At 59.0% G+C, this 17,345-nt stretch overlaps 8 protein-coding genes across 8 annotated transcripts; 4 read left to right on the plus strand and 4 right to left on the minus strand.

Moving 5' to 3' along the window:
- Positions 1-343: 343 nt before the first annotated feature.
- On the plus strand, positions 344-2,913 carry J3D65DRAFT_685780 (CobW/HypB/UreG, nucleotide-binding domain-containing protein; the record flags this gene model as incomplete). Its single annotated transcript, XM_066803819.1, has 6 exons — positions 344-791; positions 915-1,080; positions 1,173-1,380; positions 1,502-1,663; positions 1,719-2,172; positions 2,293-2,913. The coding sequence occupies exons 1-6, from the start codon at positions 735-737 to the stop codon at positions 2,911-2,913; spliced, it is 1,668 nt and encodes a 555-aa protein (XP_066652050.1). The 5' UTR covers positions 344-734.
- Positions 2,914-3,181: 268 nt separating this feature from the next.
- On the minus strand, positions 3,182-4,537 carry J3D65DRAFT_104035 (uncharacterized protein). Its single transcript, XM_066793660.1, has 2 exons — positions 3,365-4,537; positions 3,182-3,289 (listed from the first exon to the last, which is right to left on the minus strand). The coding sequence occupies exon 1, from the start codon at positions 4,396-4,398 to the stop codon at positions 3,526-3,528; it is 873 nt and encodes a 290-aa protein (XP_066652051.1). The 5' UTR covers positions 4,399-4,537; the 3' UTR covers positions 3,182-3,289; positions 3,365-3,525.
- A 139-nt stretch (positions 4,538-4,676) lies between these two features.
- Positions 4,677-6,194, minus strand: J3D65DRAFT_670993 (uncharacterized protein; the record flags this gene model as incomplete). The annotated part of the gene is made up of 2 exons (XM_066803353.1): positions 4,677-5,830; positions 5,876-6,194. The coding sequence occupies 2 exons, from the start codon at positions 6,192-6,194 to the stop codon at positions 4,677-4,679; spliced, it is 1,473 nt and encodes a 490-aa protein (XP_066652052.1).
- Positions 6,195-6,901: 707 nt separating this feature from the next.
- J3D65DRAFT_636641 (uncharacterized protein) lies at positions 6,902-7,755 on the plus strand. Its single transcript, XM_066801424.1, has one exon. It carries the CDS (start codon positions 6,930-6,932, stop codon positions 7,665-7,667), a length of 738 nt encoding a protein of 245 aa, XP_066652053.1. The 5' UTR covers positions 6,902-6,929; the 3' UTR covers positions 7,668-7,755.
- Positions 7,756-10,057: 2,302 nt separating this feature from the next.
- Positions 10,058-12,810, minus strand: J3D65DRAFT_670994 (polynucleotide kinase 3 phosphatase-domain-containing protein; the record flags this gene model as incomplete). Its single annotated transcript, XM_066803354.1, has 9 exons — positions 10,058-10,108; positions 10,196-10,312; positions 10,899-11,047; positions 11,239-11,299; positions 11,472-11,805; positions 11,853-12,188; positions 12,304-12,416; positions 12,494-12,663; positions 12,714-12,810. The coding sequence occupies 9 exons, from the start codon at positions 12,808-12,810 to the stop codon at positions 10,058-10,060; spliced, it is 1,428 nt and encodes a 475-aa protein (XP_066652054.1).
- Positions 12,811-13,212: 402 nt separating this feature from the next.
- J3D65DRAFT_670995 (mediator complex, subunit Med18) lies at positions 13,213-14,042 on the minus strand (the record flags this gene model as incomplete). The annotated part of the gene is made up of 2 exons (XM_066803355.1): positions 13,213-13,546; positions 13,591-14,042. 2 exons carry the CDS (start codon positions 14,040-14,042, stop codon positions 13,213-13,215), a joined length of 786 nt encoding a protein of 261 aa, XP_066652055.1.
- Positions 14,043-14,748: 706 nt separating this feature from the next.
- Positions 14,749-15,771, plus strand: J3D65DRAFT_104172 (uncharacterized protein). The gene is made up of 2 exons (XM_066793662.1): positions 14,749-15,176; positions 15,285-15,771. Exons 1-2 carry the CDS (start codon positions 15,098-15,100, stop codon positions 15,563-15,565), a joined length of 360 nt encoding a protein of 119 aa, XP_066652056.1. The 5' UTR covers positions 14,749-15,097; the 3' UTR covers positions 15,566-15,771.
- Positions 15,772-16,681, plus strand: J3D65DRAFT_104173 (uncharacterized protein). Its single transcript, XM_066793663.1, has one exon. The coding sequence runs from the start codon at positions 15,978-15,980 to the stop codon at positions 16,602-16,604; it is 627 nt and encodes a 208-aa protein (XP_066652057.1). The 5' UTR covers positions 15,772-15,977; the 3' UTR covers positions 16,605-16,681.
- The last annotated feature ends 664 nt before the right edge of the window (positions 16,682-17,345 follow it).

Below are 17,345 nucleotides of genomic sequence, written 5' to 3' on the forward strand. Positions count from 1 at the left end.
GCGGGCTTGCACGCAGCCGCGGCGTCTAGTGGTCCACTCTTTCAAGCATTCCTCCTTGAAACTGCCAGACCTTGACCAAGAGACAGGCGAAAGCCGCATTCTTCCATCCCGTACTACGGACGACAGATGTCCAGTCCTCCAAGCCCCCCGACTCAAGCAAATCACCATCCAACCGCGTCCCCATCACGGCACGCGCACCGCAAGCACTGCCATCCAATCACGGCGCGATCATAGTAATGTATCCTTCAAGGTGCGCGGTGCAGGGGGCCCCGCCATCATGGTGTTCAGGCACGCCAGCGCGGCGCCGGCCAATCAGCAGCACACATTTGCAACGGCCTCGCGCGCGTCCTCCAAGGTGCTTTGGTGGTGACATCAGGCGTGGAGGACACGACGACACTGCCTCGCGGCATACGGCGAAGCGAGACGACGTGGACGGCGCGATTGGTCGGCGGCGCGGCGGCGCTGCGTTTGATGGGCGGCGACAAGTGGGCGGGTGGGCGCCGGGACGACGGGGGATGATGTGGTGCGTTGATCGCTGATTGATATCGGTGGAGGAGCAGACGGTCGTGAAGGAGATGGATGCTGGGTATATTAGTTTGGCGTGCTGCGGCTGAACTGAAGACTTGTCGCTTTTTGTATCTGCTTGCTGTGCTGCGATTCGACCTTCTTTTTCTAGCACTGCGTGCTGAGCTGCCTTTTTCCCCGTCACTTCTGCCGCTACACACGTCCAGACGATGGAGATGGACGAGGACAAGCCGCTTTTGCCCGTGACGGTGCTGTCGGGCTTCTTGGTGCGTATTCATCACTTTCCCGGCCCCAATCACACCGGTTTCTCTGCCTCATGCACGTAAATCCAGCACTCACTTTCTCTCCTGAGCCGTCATGGCATACTTGCTAATAGTCAAGCTCAATAGGGCAGCGGCAAAACAACGCTGCTCAAGCACATCCTGCACTCCAACACGCACGGCCTCAAAATCGCCATCATCGTCAACGACATGGCCGAAGTCAACATCGACGGCGCGCACATCGCGCGGCTGTCGACCAAGAACGAGCGCGACAATCTGGTGCAGATGCAGAACGGTACTTTCTCCCTTCCCCTCCTCTGCCCCTTACCCCTTACCTCCTAACCCCAACCCCCCAAACACTCCCAACGTCCACTGACACGCCAACAGGCTGCATCTGCTGCACGCTGCGCGGCGACTTCCTGGTCGAGCTGGCCACCATGGCGTGGAGCAAGCAGTTCGACTACGTGCTGATCGAGAGCAGCGGCATCAGCGAGCCGCAGCAGGTGGCCGAGACCTTCTCGGCCGCCCTGAGCGCCGAGATGCTTCAGATCCCCGAGGACATGGACGTCAAGGATCGCGATGTTATTGAGCGGATGTGTGTGGCCCTCCCCCTCTCTCTTCCTTCCTTTCTTGTCGAGTTTGCTCTTCTTTTTGTTTGCGTGGCTAATGGGTGTTGGGGTGGTGGGTTGTAAGGTAAATGCTGACGACAAACGCAGTGCCAATGCCGGCGGCCTCGAGACCGTGGCGCGCATCGACACGATGGTGACCGTCGTCGACGCGTTCCGCTTCTTCGCCGAGTTCAACACGGGCGAGTTCCTGACCGATCGCTTTGGCCGCGACGAGGTGCCGCCGGAAGACGAGCGCACCATATCGGACCTGTACGTCGCGTCCCATCCCATCCCCCTCAACAAAACTAACCCCACCCCTCCCCAGCATGGCCGACCAACTCGAATTCGCCAACGTCATCATCATCAACAAAACCGACGCCATAACGCCGTCGACGCTCTCGCGCATCCGGCACTGCATCGGCACGCTGAACCCAAAAGCCAAACTGCTCGAAGCGCGCTTCGGCCGCATCGAGCCGGGCGCCATCGTCGGCACGCGCAGCTTCGACCTCGCCGAGGCGCAGATGATGAGCGGCTGGCTGGCCAGCCTGCACGACATGTTCCTGATGGACGTCAACGGGCGCAAGACGCTGGCGCCCAAGCCCGAGACGGCCGAGTACGGCATCGGCAGCTTTGTGTATAGGGCGAGGCGCCCGTTTGATCCGATGAGACTGTATCGGTTGTTGGCGGGCAAGTTTGTGCTTATTCAGCCGGATCCGGAGGATGAGGATGAGGAAGGGGAGGAGGAGGAGGGCGAGGTGAGTGAGGACGACGAGGGCAGCGTGCCGGGCACGGGGTCGTCCGCGTCGGTCATCGATGTCGAGATGGCGGACGCCGCCCAACCGCACCAGCACAGCCGTCACGAGCCTCGCAGCAAACGCAAAGACTCGAAAGGCGAAGAGCTCGTCTCCTCCTGCGCCGCCTCAGAAGCCTCCTCAGAAGCCTCAGACGACGACGAAGAAGAAGAAGATCCCTTCTTTGCGTCCCTCCCCCGCGACCCCTCCGCCATCGTCGCCGCCAAAGCCGCGCACCCGCTCTGGGGCAAAATGCACCGCTCCAAGGGGTGGCTCTGGTTCAGCACGCGGCCGACGCAAGCCGGCAGCTGGAACACGGCGGGCGCCATGCTGCGGGTCGAGTACGAGCAAGACTGGTTCTGCTGCCTGGCGCCGTCCGAATGGGGCGCCGAGGACCCGGACGTCAAAGCGGCCGTCGAGAAGGACTTCGAGGGCGAGTGGGGCGATCGGCGGCAGGAGATTGTGTTCATTGGCGAGCAGTTGGATAGGGAGAGCATTGAGCGCGAACTGGATGCGTGTTTGTTGACCGAGGCCGAGTTTAAGAAGTGGGAGCGGGTGATGCGGAGGCGGGATGTTGGGGCGGAGCGGAAGGAGGAGGTGTTGCGGCGCTGGTGGGATGATTCGTATTGGGCCGAGTGGACGGTGGGCGAGGAGGAGGAGGCGGATGCGGGTGCGCATGCTGGGCATGGCCATGGGCATGGGCATAGCCATGCTGGGCATAGGCACTGAGACGGATCTGTCTAGGCACGTACGGCAAACAAAAGTCAAGTCAGAGTTCAAAATTTCAAGGCGCGGTGCGTTGCATTCATCACATCCACCCTCTCCACCACCACACTCACTGCTCAGTCATCCTCGCCTCTCCGCTGCCACTACCACTGCCACCACCTCAGATCTCCATCGCCGCCCCAGGGCTGAATGGCTTCCGCGTGCGGCTTCTGCCGGCACGTGGGCTGCGTGACTGGAGTTGACTTGGTTGGCTTCTGACTCAGCGCGCCTCGCCGCCGCAGTGGAGGGGCCTGGCGTCAAGGAACATGGAGGGTGAAGGGTATGTAGACAGTCAGGGTGAGTGGGTAGCATCTGTCTGTCTGTCTGACCGTCTGCTTTTCTGATGCTCGGTAGGTAGTCAGTCAGTCAGTCAGTCAACAGAGAAAGCAGCATTCAAGAGAAAAAAGGGTCTTGCATTTGTATAAACTTTTTCATTTGCCGCTTCTTTTGCTGTCTGTTTGTCTGTCTGTCTACCTTTTCTTCTGTCACCGTGGATGAGGTAGCTTGGGAGGGAGGGAGGTGGTCTCGGCAGCAAGAAGCAAGCGATCAAGCAAATTCTCCGCTGCTCCTACCCACCTACCCACACACCTCCCTCTCCGCCCCTCCTCTTCCTCCTCCGTCTGCCTCGTCATCTGCATCCGCGTCTTCGTCTCCGTCATCTCTCTTAAGTCTATGGGATATCCTACTAAAAAATATTCTTTGCGAGCGTGCATGCGTGGGTGGTGCGTAGTGCGTAGTGCGTACGTGTCGAAAATAAAGATCAAGAAGAAAACAAGAGAGCCGATGAATGGACGGGTCATACCAGACCAGACCAGACCAAACCCTCGCGTCGAGCTGATTGGGTGGCTGGCCGGCCTGGCCTGGTCTGACCTGGTTGGCATGGTTCGCTTGTGCGTCCAGCAAGCAGGCCGCGACACAGAGGAGGATGCTGCAACGCGGCGCAAGCAGCGGTAGCAAGTGGAAGAGGTGGTGATAGCGGTGGCGGCCGCGTGCGACAGGCAGGCAGGCTACAGACAGTAGCGAGGCCGAGCGCCGGGCGAACAGAGCAGAACGGAGAGTAGCTTGCACGGCGAGGGCACTGGCTGATGGCACGTTGCGCGCGACAACGGCGGCGCGGTGCAAGCTTGCGTGCGTGTGCACGCGTGGTGGTGTCGCTGTCTGTCTGTGTCGTGTCGTAGTGGGTGGGGTGGCTCCGCTCGCCACGGACAGCCAGCGACTGCAGCAGGTGACAATGCCACGACGTGGCCGCCGCCGCCGCCCTGTGTGCTGCCTGTGTGCTGTGCTGCGCGGGCGCTTCCGTCGACGACGACACCTCATCAAAAGCAAGATTTGGCTCGTCGCCATGTAGCGCTCAGCGAGAAGAAAGGATTCGGTAGGTAGTGGTGAAATATTGGGAAAACGTGACGCGAGATGGTAGTAGTTGTTATTGTGACTGCGCTTCTCCATCATGCAACGCTGCTGCGTCTGGTCGCACGAGACGATGGTGGTGATGATGATGATGATGATGATGGGTATAGCCGCCAGGAACAGAGGAAAGAAATTATGGACAAGAAATTAGTGGCGCGTTTGCACGCCGCGAGAGCGAGCAACGTGACCCGGCCGCTCCCAGACTGGTAGCCGCCAAAGGAAATTCGTGTCATCAGTGTCCAAAAGGTGCAGCTGGAATGCGCTTTTGAAGGTCGTAGCGTCGTGCCTCATTGCGGGAGGGTGTCCAAGAATGGAAATAGTCACTTTGTGGAAACGGCTGGGCTCCGTCCCAGAAAGGCGCCCGGGAATTTAATGTCGTTGAAGAATTTGACGAGGGCAGCCTTTCTTTTCGGGCTCTGCTGCATGTTCCTGGCGGCAATCTGCACCATGGGCCCGACAATGTCTTCATCGCCCAGCTGCGGAAACTGGCCGGGCTTCTTGGGGTCCTCGAGCGACATCAAGGCCATGACGGGCGGGGGCTCGCTCACGGCGGCGTCTGCAAGGCCAGCCTCGTCGGAGGCGCGATCGTAGCAGCGCTTCCACTGGCGATCGATGCCGGCCCACTTTTGCTCCGTCAGCTTGTACGTCTTGGAGGTGACGCCAAAGTGCTCGCCGGTGCGGACCTGGTGCTTGGTGTAGTTGCAACGTGCGCGCTCCCAGTTGGCAGCGAGCTCGTGCAGCGCAGGCGCATCGCAGACGTCGGGCAGATAAGGCTCCGGGGAGATGGAAAAGTTGGCGTGGCCCAGGACGACGGACCACTCGTCTTCGACGTCGCCGTCGTCGCTGATGGTCATTGGCGGAATGTCAGCACTCGGTACCGAGACGCTGGGGCGGCCATGGCGGAAGGATGCGACAGACGGCCGCGTCGACAGCGGCGGCGTCTGCACAAACGGTGCCTGGGGGGTGCCCAGAGGGCTATTCATGGCCGAGAAGCTGGCATTGGGGTCGGCAACGGTTGGCGATTGCAGGGGTGACTGGTAGAGCGTCTCCTCGGACGCGCGCTGGGCAACGAGCACCGGCGGGAGCAAGGGTGTCGAGGCGAGGGCCTTGCGATCTATTGGCTCGACGTCGAGCGTCTTTACGACGTCGTCCGGACACGAGGTGTTGTCGTCACTGCAGGGGAGCTCCGTCTCGCTGGTGTTGAGCGAGGCCTGGACGACGGAGCCCGTCATGGACGACGCCCGGCTCGAGCGGGTGCTGCGCGTGTTTTCTCGCGACGGCGACGACATGGTCTTGGTGCGTTCCTTCCATCGCCGGGTCAGGGAGGGGAAACGCGAGGAGATGGCAGGCGACTCGCCCGACTTGCGGCGGCGAGAGAGGCTCCTCGATTCCTCGTCGTCGAATTCGTACGATGGCGTCTGGGCCAGGCTGGTGGTGCTTTTGTTTTCGGAATGGGGGCAGCCATCCGTGACACCTACCAAGTTAGAGGAGAAGGTGATGAGGGCCATAAAGGACTTACTGCATAAACACCACGAGGCCAGCTTTTGGTCGTCGTCGTCGTCGTCCTCTACGTCTGAGCGGACGGGCTCCTCCATGGGGTCCTCTGGCAATCGTGGGAGCTTGGTGGACGAGGTCATGTTGTCCAGGTGCTCGTACGAAGACGGCGGCGAGGACGAAATGGAGGAAATGGAGCTTGGGTGCCGTGCATGGCCGTATGCGGAGAATACCGAGCTCTGAGGAGTGGAGCATTCGGAGGAGGTGGACTGGCCTGATTCCACGGGGGTCCTATCGTCCGAGGCGACCATGGCTGGTAGGAGGAGCGGCTTCATGTCGCGCATGGTGGGGTCGAATGGATCAGGACACTGGCATTGTCCGGCAGGGAGGAGGGGAGAAGCGGTATTGTATGTATGTATGGGAGGGATGCGCGTCGGTGGCACGAGGAAAAAGGGCAGCTCAGACGACGTAGGTCGCTGACAGATTTTGTTATACGGGGTCTGGAGGCGTTGTTCAAGATCTGGACCTGGACTGGCGAAGCTGGGGACAGGCTTGAATCTGAGCGCACACGTGAGACAGCAAGGATCAGGCGGCGTCGTGAATTTTGTCAGGTGCAAAGACGAGAGGCGCCGCGGGCTGGAGGGGTGGTCGAAAGCGGAGGCGATGCGAGACAGCAGAGGCTGAACGAGACAGCGGAGGTCGAGGCCAGAGCAGTACCAGTGGCAGTGAAGAGAAGAGAAGAGAAGAGAAGAGAGTGAGAGAGAGAGAGCACAGGTGGGTGGGCTTGAGGTGGATATGTGGGTGGTGGTGGAAGGCCTGGTTCGGTCGTGGTTCGCAGGCGAGCGAGTGGACGAGAGGGAGGGAGGGAAAAGAGTGGAAGACGAAGCGAACGAAGGAACAAAAGGCTGGACGAGTGAGTGGAGAGGGAGGATGCGATGCGGACAGGACAGGACAGGACATGGATCTTTTTTTTTTTTTTTTTTTTCTCTCTCTCTCTCTCTCGTTGTTGTCCCCCCCAGGCCTTGTCGGCGGAGCTGCCGTGCCCTCACACGTCTGCGGCACCCCTGCCCTCTGCTGCCATGGCACTGCACAGCACAACAACAACGACTGTCTGTCTGTCTGTCTGTCGTCAGTCAGTCAGCCAGTCATCAGCCTCTCGTCGGCTACAGGCTTGTGTGTCGCTGGCCGTGAAAGCGCCGACAGACTCACCACAGGCCCGGGAACACAGATGCTCGCGTGCACCTTGGCCAGGTCGTTTTACGTCAGGCCGGGGTTCGGTGCGAGTGCCGCCTGGTCTGGTCTGGCCGTTGGAGCCGTTGAACCAGGCCGGGCCATCCCTCCTCCATCCTGCCATCCTGCCATCCTTGCCAGGCACGGCGCTCTTCTCGACGTGCAGACTGCAGACTGACAAACAAACACTCACCGCCCATCGACAAAGATGGGAACATGGTCGTCACGTCACGTCGCCTTGTCCACCTGCACGTGGCCGCCGACAAGACAACACCATTCATCACTCTCACTCCCACTCTTCTCCTCTCGCTGCCAGCTCATGTATCCATGTACCTATCCCGCCCCGTTCCATTCGTATTGTCGCCTCCACAATCGCCTGCTGTGCCGCTGCCCACGTCGCCCCGTTTGCAGCTAGCCTCAAGCACTCGTTGTCCTTCTCCACGCCGCACCATCGTTCGGCTGTCATCCACGCCCACCATGGTCCAGCCCATCCATGTCCCCGGCCATTGGGGAATGGGGAACATGGGGGCCACTCCGAACGATGCCCGCCGAAAAAGGAAAGAAAACCAGTCGCTCCAGCTTTCTAGACCCTTTCGTCGCCGTCGTCGTCGGTGCCGCTGCGCTGGCAAATAGAAGATTATTTTCTTCACGGCCTCCCCGGACCGAGGGAGACGGGGGAACCATTAGACTTGGACTGCTTTTCTTTTTTTGACCGCCCAGCGAGACAGATGGGGTGATGTGTTTTTTCTTTCTGCCCATCCTTCTCTTTTTTCCTCTGCCTAGCTACCTACACCACCACACCCAACTCCGTCCGTCCATCTGTTTGTCCGTCCGTCCCGGCACTTGCAAACGGCTTCCTTCCTCCCCATCCCGTCACCACCACCGCATCCATCCCTCTCAACCCCTCTCACGCCACCCCCCCATCAAATCTCACCCTTCCCACCCACACACCCATCGGATCTGCCAGCCTCAATCTGCCAATCTGCCAATCTCGTAAATCTGCCCGCCCGCCCACCCAAGCGGCGCGCCTCCCGCCCACGCCGACATCTCCGGCCAAGGCCACGGCGGGTGATGTGCGGCTGGCTCATCGCTGGTAGAAGCCATGGGTCGCGAGAAATGTGACCAGTCGCTTTTTCCTCGTTCTTTCTTTCGTTCTGCTGGCCACATATGCCATGCCATGCTATGCGATCCTTCCATCTGGTCTGCTTGAATGCTTGCTTGTGTGGCCCGCGGCGGGCGGCGATCATCTCACCTTCACCAAGAAATGCCGTGGTGTAGGGCGACTGACTGACTGACTGACTGACTACTACTACCTACTGTACATGCCTTGCCAGACGTACAGTACATACCGCGTTCTCTTCAACACGTATTCTCTCTCTCGTCCTCCTCTTCTCTGCCTCCCTACTCGTCTTCCTCTCCTCTACTCCACCCCCCTCCTCGTCGTTATCATCACGCAGCACAGAAGACATCCCGGCCAATCCTTCCGAGCCCTGCCCGAGGAATCGGTATCGTGAAATCTGTCTCATCTGCCGCGAGCTACATACCTGTACATATACATGTACATATACGCCCGGCATGCGTGCGTGCGTGCGGCACTTAGAACACACACAGCTAAACAGCCCGTCTTCGTCATTCGCGTGCGTGTGGTGGTTTCTTGACCGGTCGGCTGGTCGGTAAGTCTAGTCGTCCGCTGAGGTGGAGTAGCAGTCTTTCTCACGACCAGTGCCCACCGTATCGACAACACAAAACCTCAACCTCTACCTCTACCTCAAGAACAACCTCAAAAAAAAAATTGAAGAGAAGAGAAGAGAAGAGGGGAGGAAAAAAAAAAAAAATAACGCGTGACGTCACGCCCCCCCAACTCTAACCCCATACCCGAAACTCAATTCCAAACTCTCAAAAACATCATCAGCCGCAGAAAAGCTTATCCTCCCGCCATTGTTGACCCCAGCAAAAATATTTCCCCCCCTCTCTCTCATCCCCATCTCTTCCGTCTCTGCTCTTTTTTGTGTGCTGGGTACCCCCGCCCCCGCCCCCCGCCCCCGCCCTAGCTTTCTTTCCCCCGGTGCAGGCTGGCTGGCAGGCAGGCAGGCATGCAGGCCCGACTGCGCTGCTGCTGCTGCTGCTGCTGAGTTGGAGGGGAGTAATGACTGAGTGAGGAGGTGGTGGCGGTGGTGTTTTGCTTTGCGTTTGGTTCCTGGATACCCACCTAGGTACCTAGGTGCCTGGATGCATGCCCGGGCCGCCATCAGTCCGTCCGTCCGTCCGTCCGTCCCGCGCGACCCCCGGCCGGCGCAGGAACTGCCGCGCTGACGTGATGGGCTGGCATGACAGGCAAGGAAGGCAAGGCAAGACAAGACAAGACAAACACTGCCGTCAAGACGTCAGACGCCATGGCGGCTGGCCGTGGCTTGCAAAGGAAAGACGCGGGAGGCTATTAGCTCTCGCATCGTACGCGTAGAGTTGGTGCGGTGAAAAAGAGAGAGAGCGAACTGAAGAAGTAGGGAGAGAAAGGAGTGCGGAGGGCAGAGCGGAAGGGAGAGTAGAAAGTGGAGCAGAGCACGACAAACAAGTCAACGTCGAAAGGATGGACAATAATAAGACACAGCAAGTGTAGTATGGCACGTGTGGCGGACAGGCAGTGCCATAGCTGGCCAGTCGGTTGGATGAGTTTGGGTCTGAGTCTGAGTCTGCGAGCTCTGGCTGACTTGCTGGCCGGCTAGCTGGTCGAGGTAGTCAAGGTAGTCGAGGTAGCAGGAGAGAAGGCGGTATCTCTCTCTTCATTTATTTGCAATATCAGAAGCAGGTGTCGATGCAGCGGCGACCTCTCGCTTCATTGACTAGCTCGCTCCACTTGCTCCCTCACTTTCCCTTTCTCATCCTCCCTCCCCCTGACGAAATGCCGTCCCTCACTCACTCCGCAAGGCGAAGAGGCAACCCTCACCCCTAAACCACCCACCACTCCCCACCACTCCCCCTACACCCAAAACTGCGCCCACGTCCTCCGAACCTCGTCATCGCCATCAAACTGCCACAGACAAAAAAGTCAGCCAACCAACCACTCAACTCCTCTCCCTCTCCCCTCTCTCCCAAAAAAAAAAAAAAAAAAACGCACCTTAAACCCCACATCCAGCACATCCTGGAACCCCTCGTCCAGCCTAGGCGCGCGGAACCGCGACGTAAAACTCGAAAAGGCGAGCTTGGGCAGCATGCTGCGGTGTTCGGGGTTCAACTGAGCGGTGGTGCGAGTGTTAGTGGATGGTAATGGTGTGTGTGGGGACGGACGGGCGAGGAAGCCGTCCATGCTTGTCTCAATTGGCGTGAGTTGGCAGACACGCTACGCGGGCAGGGACGAGCAGGCAGGCAGGCAGGTAGGCGAAGAGGAGTTTGATGGCGGTAGTCGTGACGAGGCGCCGCAGTGCAGCGCGCTCGCTCGCTCGCGCGGAGGCGGAAGTCGTGCCGCTGGCTCACCGGCCGCGGTCGTCTCATCGCCCGCTGCGTACGGATCAAGGCACGCAAGCAGAGAGAGGTGTAGAAAAACGCATGCGCGATTCTCGCCCTGCGTCGCTGGCGTGACGCGCCGCCGGTCTGCAACCACGACCACAGGCCGGGTCCAGTGCGGTACGCACGGGATGAGTGATCGAGGAGGTGCTGGGGCCAGGTGAGGCAGGCAGGCGATCGAGAGTCGGCTCTGCGCCGATATACTGGGATGCTTGCGTGCTGCTGCATTCGCGGCTGCTGCGGCCTCGACTTCCGGCATGCAGGTAGGTAGGCAGAGGGAAGAGAAGGGAAGGGAAAAAAAAAAAAAAAAAACTCACCTGCTCGCTCGCGCTCAACGCTCTCACAGCGTCATTGTGCTCGCACAGCTTGGCCGGCGCCGTCAACAGCACACAGCGTATGGGGACTTTGTGTTTCTGGGCCAGCTTGACCCAATGGGCGCGCGTCTCTGCGTCTGCATTGGTGTTGTCTGTAAATTGCCAGTTCGGGTTAGTGCATACAACTAGCACATGACGAGCTGCAAGCGGTTCTCGCCAAGTGCAGCGCGCTGGTGGGTGTTTTGGATTTGTGCAGGCAGGGTGCAGCAGCGCTATGTAGCGAGGGAATAATGCCCATTGTGCTGTTGTGCTGGGTCGGCAGTGAACAAAGGCGGTCACGAACCTACGGCTACAGAGACGCCCTCTGCAAGATGCTCGGCTGCGACCTTGAGACATCTGTCACGCTGTTTTCTGTCAGTGAATGCATGTCTCATAGTGTGTCGCGAAGCCTTTGGTGTCTCTGCAACAAGCAGGGGCTGCCAAGGGGGTGGTGGTTGGGGGCTGTCGCACGGCACGTGCAAGCCTCGAGTGGAAGAGGGTGTGGCACAGCAGGTGGCACCTCGCCAGCTCACATACCGTTTTCAACGTGTCTTGATTGACTCGCTCATAGCCCAGAGGCTTGAGGTGGCGCCAAAAGAAAGTCGACTTGCCGGCCCCCGGGCTGCCACAGAGGAGGACGACATCGACGGGGTTCTTTTTGCTGAACAGCAGCGGGGCTGGCACACCGTCAGAACACTCCAGCCACAGCGTCTCTGCACCAGACGGTTGGGACTTGCCTGCATCAGTGGCTCCAGCCACCGGCTCGAGGTAAGCCGTAGGGTCAAAGTCTCTGACAAACGGCTTCGGTTCCTCGCCGAGAAAGTACTCTTCGGGCGTGGAATAGGGGATGCCAACGTTGGCGGCAAAGTCCCTAAGCCATTTTGTCAGCACATGGCATGCTGGTTTGGATTTACACACCTATCGGAGCAGGAAAAGTCCTTGTTCTTGCCGCCGCTCGTCGACGACCGGCCGCCTGCATCTCCAACAAAAAAGGACTCGGCCATGTCGACGGCGTCCGGAGCGCCGAGGTCATTGCGGTCGAGCAGCTGGCGCCACATGCCGGGGCGAGGCTTACGAAACTCATCCTTGGTCGTGGCTGCATAGATGGAAATGGGGAGGTCCAGCTGTGAAAGGATCGCCTCCAACTTGGTCTTGAATGTCTCTAGCCGCTTGTTGTCTGCCTTGGGCGCCTTGCTCGCAGCATTGGAATTGAGGTTGATGCCGCTTTGATTGCTCACAATGGCGACGAGATAGCTGTGCGAGTAGGCCACGATAACGGGTTAGCATACGCGGCTGCGTGGTACAAGACGAGGGGCAGGGCGAGAACAAGCAAGCGTCCCATCAGCTGACGGCATGGGTGCCTACTTACCCTTTGTCGTGCAGCTCTCGCAAGGTGGTGGGCACGCCGGTATTCCACCACTTCCAGTCCGAAGCATCTCGGCCAAACTTGTTGCCTGACGCTGGGTTGATGAGGGTGCCGTCCTATAGAGGTCAGATCCGATCTGGGCCCGGGGCGCTGGACATGGCGGACGGCTGAAACGCAGCGTGCTCATACATACCAGGTCGAAAATAGCTACGCGGCGGGGTCCATGGGCTTCTGCCAAGGGCGTGGCTGTCGACGCCTTGTACGTGCCGACCAGAAGGCTGTCGTTGACAATGGCCCAACCAATTTTCTCCGGTTCTTGAGCCTTTTGCGAGGCTGGCTTGAAAAATTCGGCCACGGCTTTGGCTGAGACATGTCAGCGAGGCTCAGCTTGGGCGTGGTCACGCCAGTCTCACGAGTTGTCGTTGACTGCTGCCTCCGCTTGACTGGCGGTGGTGAGACGGAGCGGTCTTGTGTCGATGTCCGTTTGCGTGAAGGGGGTTTTTCGGCCATGATGGCGGCCCTGATCGAGATGTGCTGCGCTGTATCGGGCGAGTTGCAGGGTGAGAGGGTGTGGTGGTTTGTCTGGACGCGCCGTCGCGTTCCCACGTGCCGCGCGAATGTGGTTGCCGCGCGGGACTGGACTAGGCGTGCGACTCGACCACTAAAAGTTCGCATCGACTGTCAAATCCATGCTGATGCTGTAAGTAGAAGTAGTGTTGGAGATTGCTGTGGTCAAAACAAAGTCATGCCCTAGCTTCGATTGGCGAGCGAGCTTCGGGTCAGTGCGCGGATCCTACGTCACCAGCTCAGGGCTTCACTTCAGTTGAGGTTGACATTATTCTAGAAGCATTATTCTAGAAAAATGCCCTGACCTAGGTATTCATGGGTATTATATGCTAGCAGACCTACACATCAACCCGCTACTGCCTTGACGCGCGTGTCCAGCGACAACCTCTCCGCGGGACCGAGCTCCACCACGCCCTTCATGACATTTTTAAAGGCCATGATTTCTGCCGTGGCCTTTTCCCTCGTCTCTGGCTTGTAATTGTCCTGAATCTTGATGGACACTTGTAGAATGTATGCGCCGCTACTATCAAGAGGTTCTAGCTCGTCGTACGACGGGAGGGCTTCGACTGGGGAATCGCGACTCGGGACGGAGGTGGGCAGGCGCATAATACGATGCAGAAGGATGATGGCGTTCTTGTGCACGAATTGGTAGCCCTCGTCAATATACTCGGATACGTACCTGGACCGTTAGCAGTCGGTCAACAGCGGCGTGGACATTCCTACTTGTATTGAGAGGCCTTCATAAAGGCATGCGGGTCGCCAGCCGTCACGTCAGAAGTCTGTATCCATCGCATGTTGATGGGTCTCTGACCAGCCTCTGGTATGTCCTGGAACAGAATCGTCCAACCCTTGGCTTCACCGTCTTGGACGTGTGGCTTGGTGTCGACGCCGTTCGTCGGCTCGGTCAAGTCGGCCTCGTCCAGCTCCGTGACCGTCTGCCAGTAGTACATGTCCTTTTGGAGCTGTTCGCGGGATGTTGCGCGCTGGGTGGTCTGGACGGTTTGGCTGGCGCCGACGGCATACTGGCGCTGGACGGGATTGCGTTGCGGGCGGTAGATTACATGGCGCTCAATGAGGCGGCGAGGTTGCATGCCCGCAATCCCGGCGAGGATGTTGAGGAGCTGATCATGACGCGATTGGGGCACTTGGCCAAAGTGAAGCAGCTCATGGGGCATGTTGGAGGAAATGTTCGGAGAGAAGTTGATGCGCGTCTCCAGACAAGGGTCGGTCGGCGCGAGTCGCAGCGTGTGGGGTTGAGAGGGCGCGGGACACGGAGCGAGCAGGGCGTCGATAAGATGGAATCGAATGACAGGATTTTTTGGCCAACCCGGAGCGCGGACAAGCACGCAAGCACGAGGGTCGAGGGAGCGTGTCAGTGGTCGGTATCCTGTATCCGCTTCGAGGGCCTTTCGTCCGCTCACAAATCCGATTTGGAGGCACCCCGCCAAGCATCACGACGGATTTCCAACCACCGACACCGAGGGGAGGCAGTCTGGAAAGGGATGCTCCAAAAAGCAAACCAGAATTGGTGATTGGTTTCCCAAGGCTCGTGTCCCGACGTTCTCTTCTTGGCTCAATCCAGGCCAGGCACGACCAAACATGGAGCCGACGTCATCTGTTAAACGGCTGTTGGAAATGGTTTCCAAACATGTCCAGCCAAAGCAGCTGTAGGCAGATCCGCAAGCAGTAAATTTTTCCGACTCTCACGGGTAGTCTGCTGCAACAAGAATGCCATCCGGACAGGCAGTTCCGTCGTCGGCAGGTTTTCGAAGTCTAGAGGAGCAGCAATTGCGTCGAAGAAGTGGCGTGACAAGGCCGTTGAGAGACGGACGGACGGGGAGCTGGAGCTAAAGGGAGCGACCGGAAGGAGCCCGAAGTGCCTGAGGTGTCTGCCCTGTCTCTCTTCAGTCGGACCACCGTTATCGGATGACGCTCAGACGACGACAAATCCAGTACCAATTCACGTTCCTGCTTCTCCGCCCGGCCGTATATTATTCAAAGCCCGCTGCCCGCCCGTTGCGCATTCTTCCTCTCCTGCTCCAACACGTCGTCGTCGTTGTCGTTGACCAGACCCACTCGACCTGACCTGACCTCCAAATCCGCCGACCCGCCGCTAGCCGTTCCGCTCCGACACCTCACCCACCGCCGTCCAGTGCAATCTCGACTGCCCACTTTCACCTCCCCGCGTCGCCAACTCCTCACACAACACCACACACACTCGCCTGCAAAAATGCTCCCTACCGGCCGTCTCCTCCAGCAGGCTCGCCAGCCCTTGATTCGCTTCCTGGGCAAGCGCTCTCCTCCAACCCGTACGTCACTGCATTCCTGCCCCGCTGCCACCCTCCCGTCGTCTTCGTGCCACCTTCACATGCCGCCAACTCTCAACGCGTCGCCCTTGACTGACCTCCGCCCCCCAGATGTCGACCACACCCCTCACGTCCACCCGGCCTCGCCCATGAAGTCTCTCCCAGACTCGTTCGCCAGCTACCGCCAAAAGGCCCAGCAGCACGGCCCGCTCAACAGACGCGACCTGTCCGCCCACGTCGGCTCCAAGCCCGGCGCCGCCCTGGGCCCCGTCAAGCCCAGCCCCGGCGAGTTCTGGGACCGCACCGAGCTGCCCTCGCGCTTCGGCCGCCTGCGATGGACCAAGGCCGAAATCGAGGCCGTCGAGAGCGGCGGCGCCAGCCTCTTTGCTTAAAATCAACAATCCTCCAAAAAAATTCTAGCTGAGAGAACACAAAAACAATCATTTCAAGCTATTGGCCGGAAGCAGTGTCTACACCAACTCGACCCCTGACGCGCATCTCTGCGTCCTGCTGGCTCACAGCCGACCGCGGAGCGTGGCGCTTCACCCATCATTGTCTTGCACCGCATCACATCACGGCAAGAGCGAGCTGTCGCCGCGGCGTGCCATTGGAAAAGAGCCAGGGGAACCCCACTCGCACTGTCCGACGCGCGGACTCACATAGCCGCGTACATCGGGTCACGTCCGGGGAGCGTGTACAGAATGCTTGGACGCGGCAGAGGCGTGCTTTTTGAGGACAAGTTGGCTGGCTGGTTGGTTGGTCGGTTGGTTGCGGCAGGGCGAACGGGTGGTCATCGTAAAAGCAATGTCTCCGCGGTTGGTTAGAAAAAGAGCCAGGTTTAGACAGACAGACAGACAGACAGATCTCTTCTGCCTCCCTCTCTGCGCCCTTTGCGGCCTGCTGCTGTTGGCGCGTAATACCCACACACTGCTTCACATCAATCAGACCGTCACCATCATCATCCTCTGTCTTCCTTCTCGTGTGCACAAAGCTCCAGCTGCTTGTCTCACCCACCCTTCAATTCCCCCCGTTTTCGGTCTCCGAATTTTCTGTCAACCACCCACCTCCCTCCCTCACCGAACCACCACTTGCCCCCGTCATCCCGCTCCCGTCTCCGCCCCGTCTCCGCCCCGTCTCCGCTCCGTCCCCGGCTGTCCCCACCCACGATACCAGCGTCACCAGCGCCACGAGCGGCAATCGGTCGACCTGTCGGCCTGCCTGTCGTCAATCGTCAATCGTCAATCCCTCGCCGCGGCCGCCCTCCACGCACAGCTTGCTCCCGAGCCCGAACCTTTCTGTCCCGAACCGCACCGAACCGATTGTCCGTTGTCGGCGCCGCTGCCGCTGCCGCTGCCGCTGCCAGCAGATGGATGGATGGATGGATTGACGGTGGTGGGTGCGGTGCGGGCGATGCCGGAGGGCGCCAGGTAGTCTAGGCCGGTACCGGGTCGGAGATTGGACTGGTGATGCAATTGACGGTGGGTGGATAGTGGGATATATCGACAGCCAGCCCTTCCTTTAAGGGTTTAGAGGCTGCTGCTGCTACTACTTGTTATGTAGGTGGTGCTGGTGCTGGTTCTGGTGCTAGCACGCTGCGTGCGGCAGTACTTTGACGTGATGCTCCTGCTTTGCGGCCTCTTGTCTCGTTTCTTTCTTCGCGGGTGATGAGGTGGTGGTGGTAGTTAATGTCTCCCTCTCTCGCAGGCGTTCGCTTTGAGGTGTTAGGGGCGTAGGCGTTGGTGTGGTGCGTAGCTTAGCAGGTAGAGGAGCGCTTGCTGAGAGTCTTCTAGGTCCATTCATCAACATGCTGAGCTGTCCAATGAGCGAAGAGCCTTGATGGTCTTGTATTGATTTTGTGGTACTTTGTCAGACTTGCCCAAATTGCGGTTTTCCTTTTCGTAACATTATTCTCCAGTGTTGATGTGCAACTTTGACGCTTCGTCCAGTGGGAGTCAGCACTTCACGCCATGTCGTTGCGCAATGAAGCTATTGATCTGACTGCCAATGACACTTGGAGCATCGAAGCCGCGGTGATGTCTAGCAGTTTGATGAGGAAAAGTAATCACTTCAACGTTCCTGCCCAAAGTCGCCCCTTTGTGAATCCTTCATCCTTCAACTCGCAACCTTTTGTAGGTCTATTGTGCGCCGCCATAGTTGTGATTACTATTCCAT

This window comes from Phyllosticta citribraziliensis (genome assembly GCF_038025025.1).
Source record: "Phyllosticta citribraziliensis strain CPC 17464 chromosome Unknown J3D65scaffold_11, whole genome shotgun sequence".
In the NCBI taxonomy this organism is placed as follows: Eukaryota; Fungi; Ascomycota; class Dothideomycetes; order Botryosphaeriales; family Phyllostictaceae; genus Phyllosticta; species Phyllosticta citribraziliensis.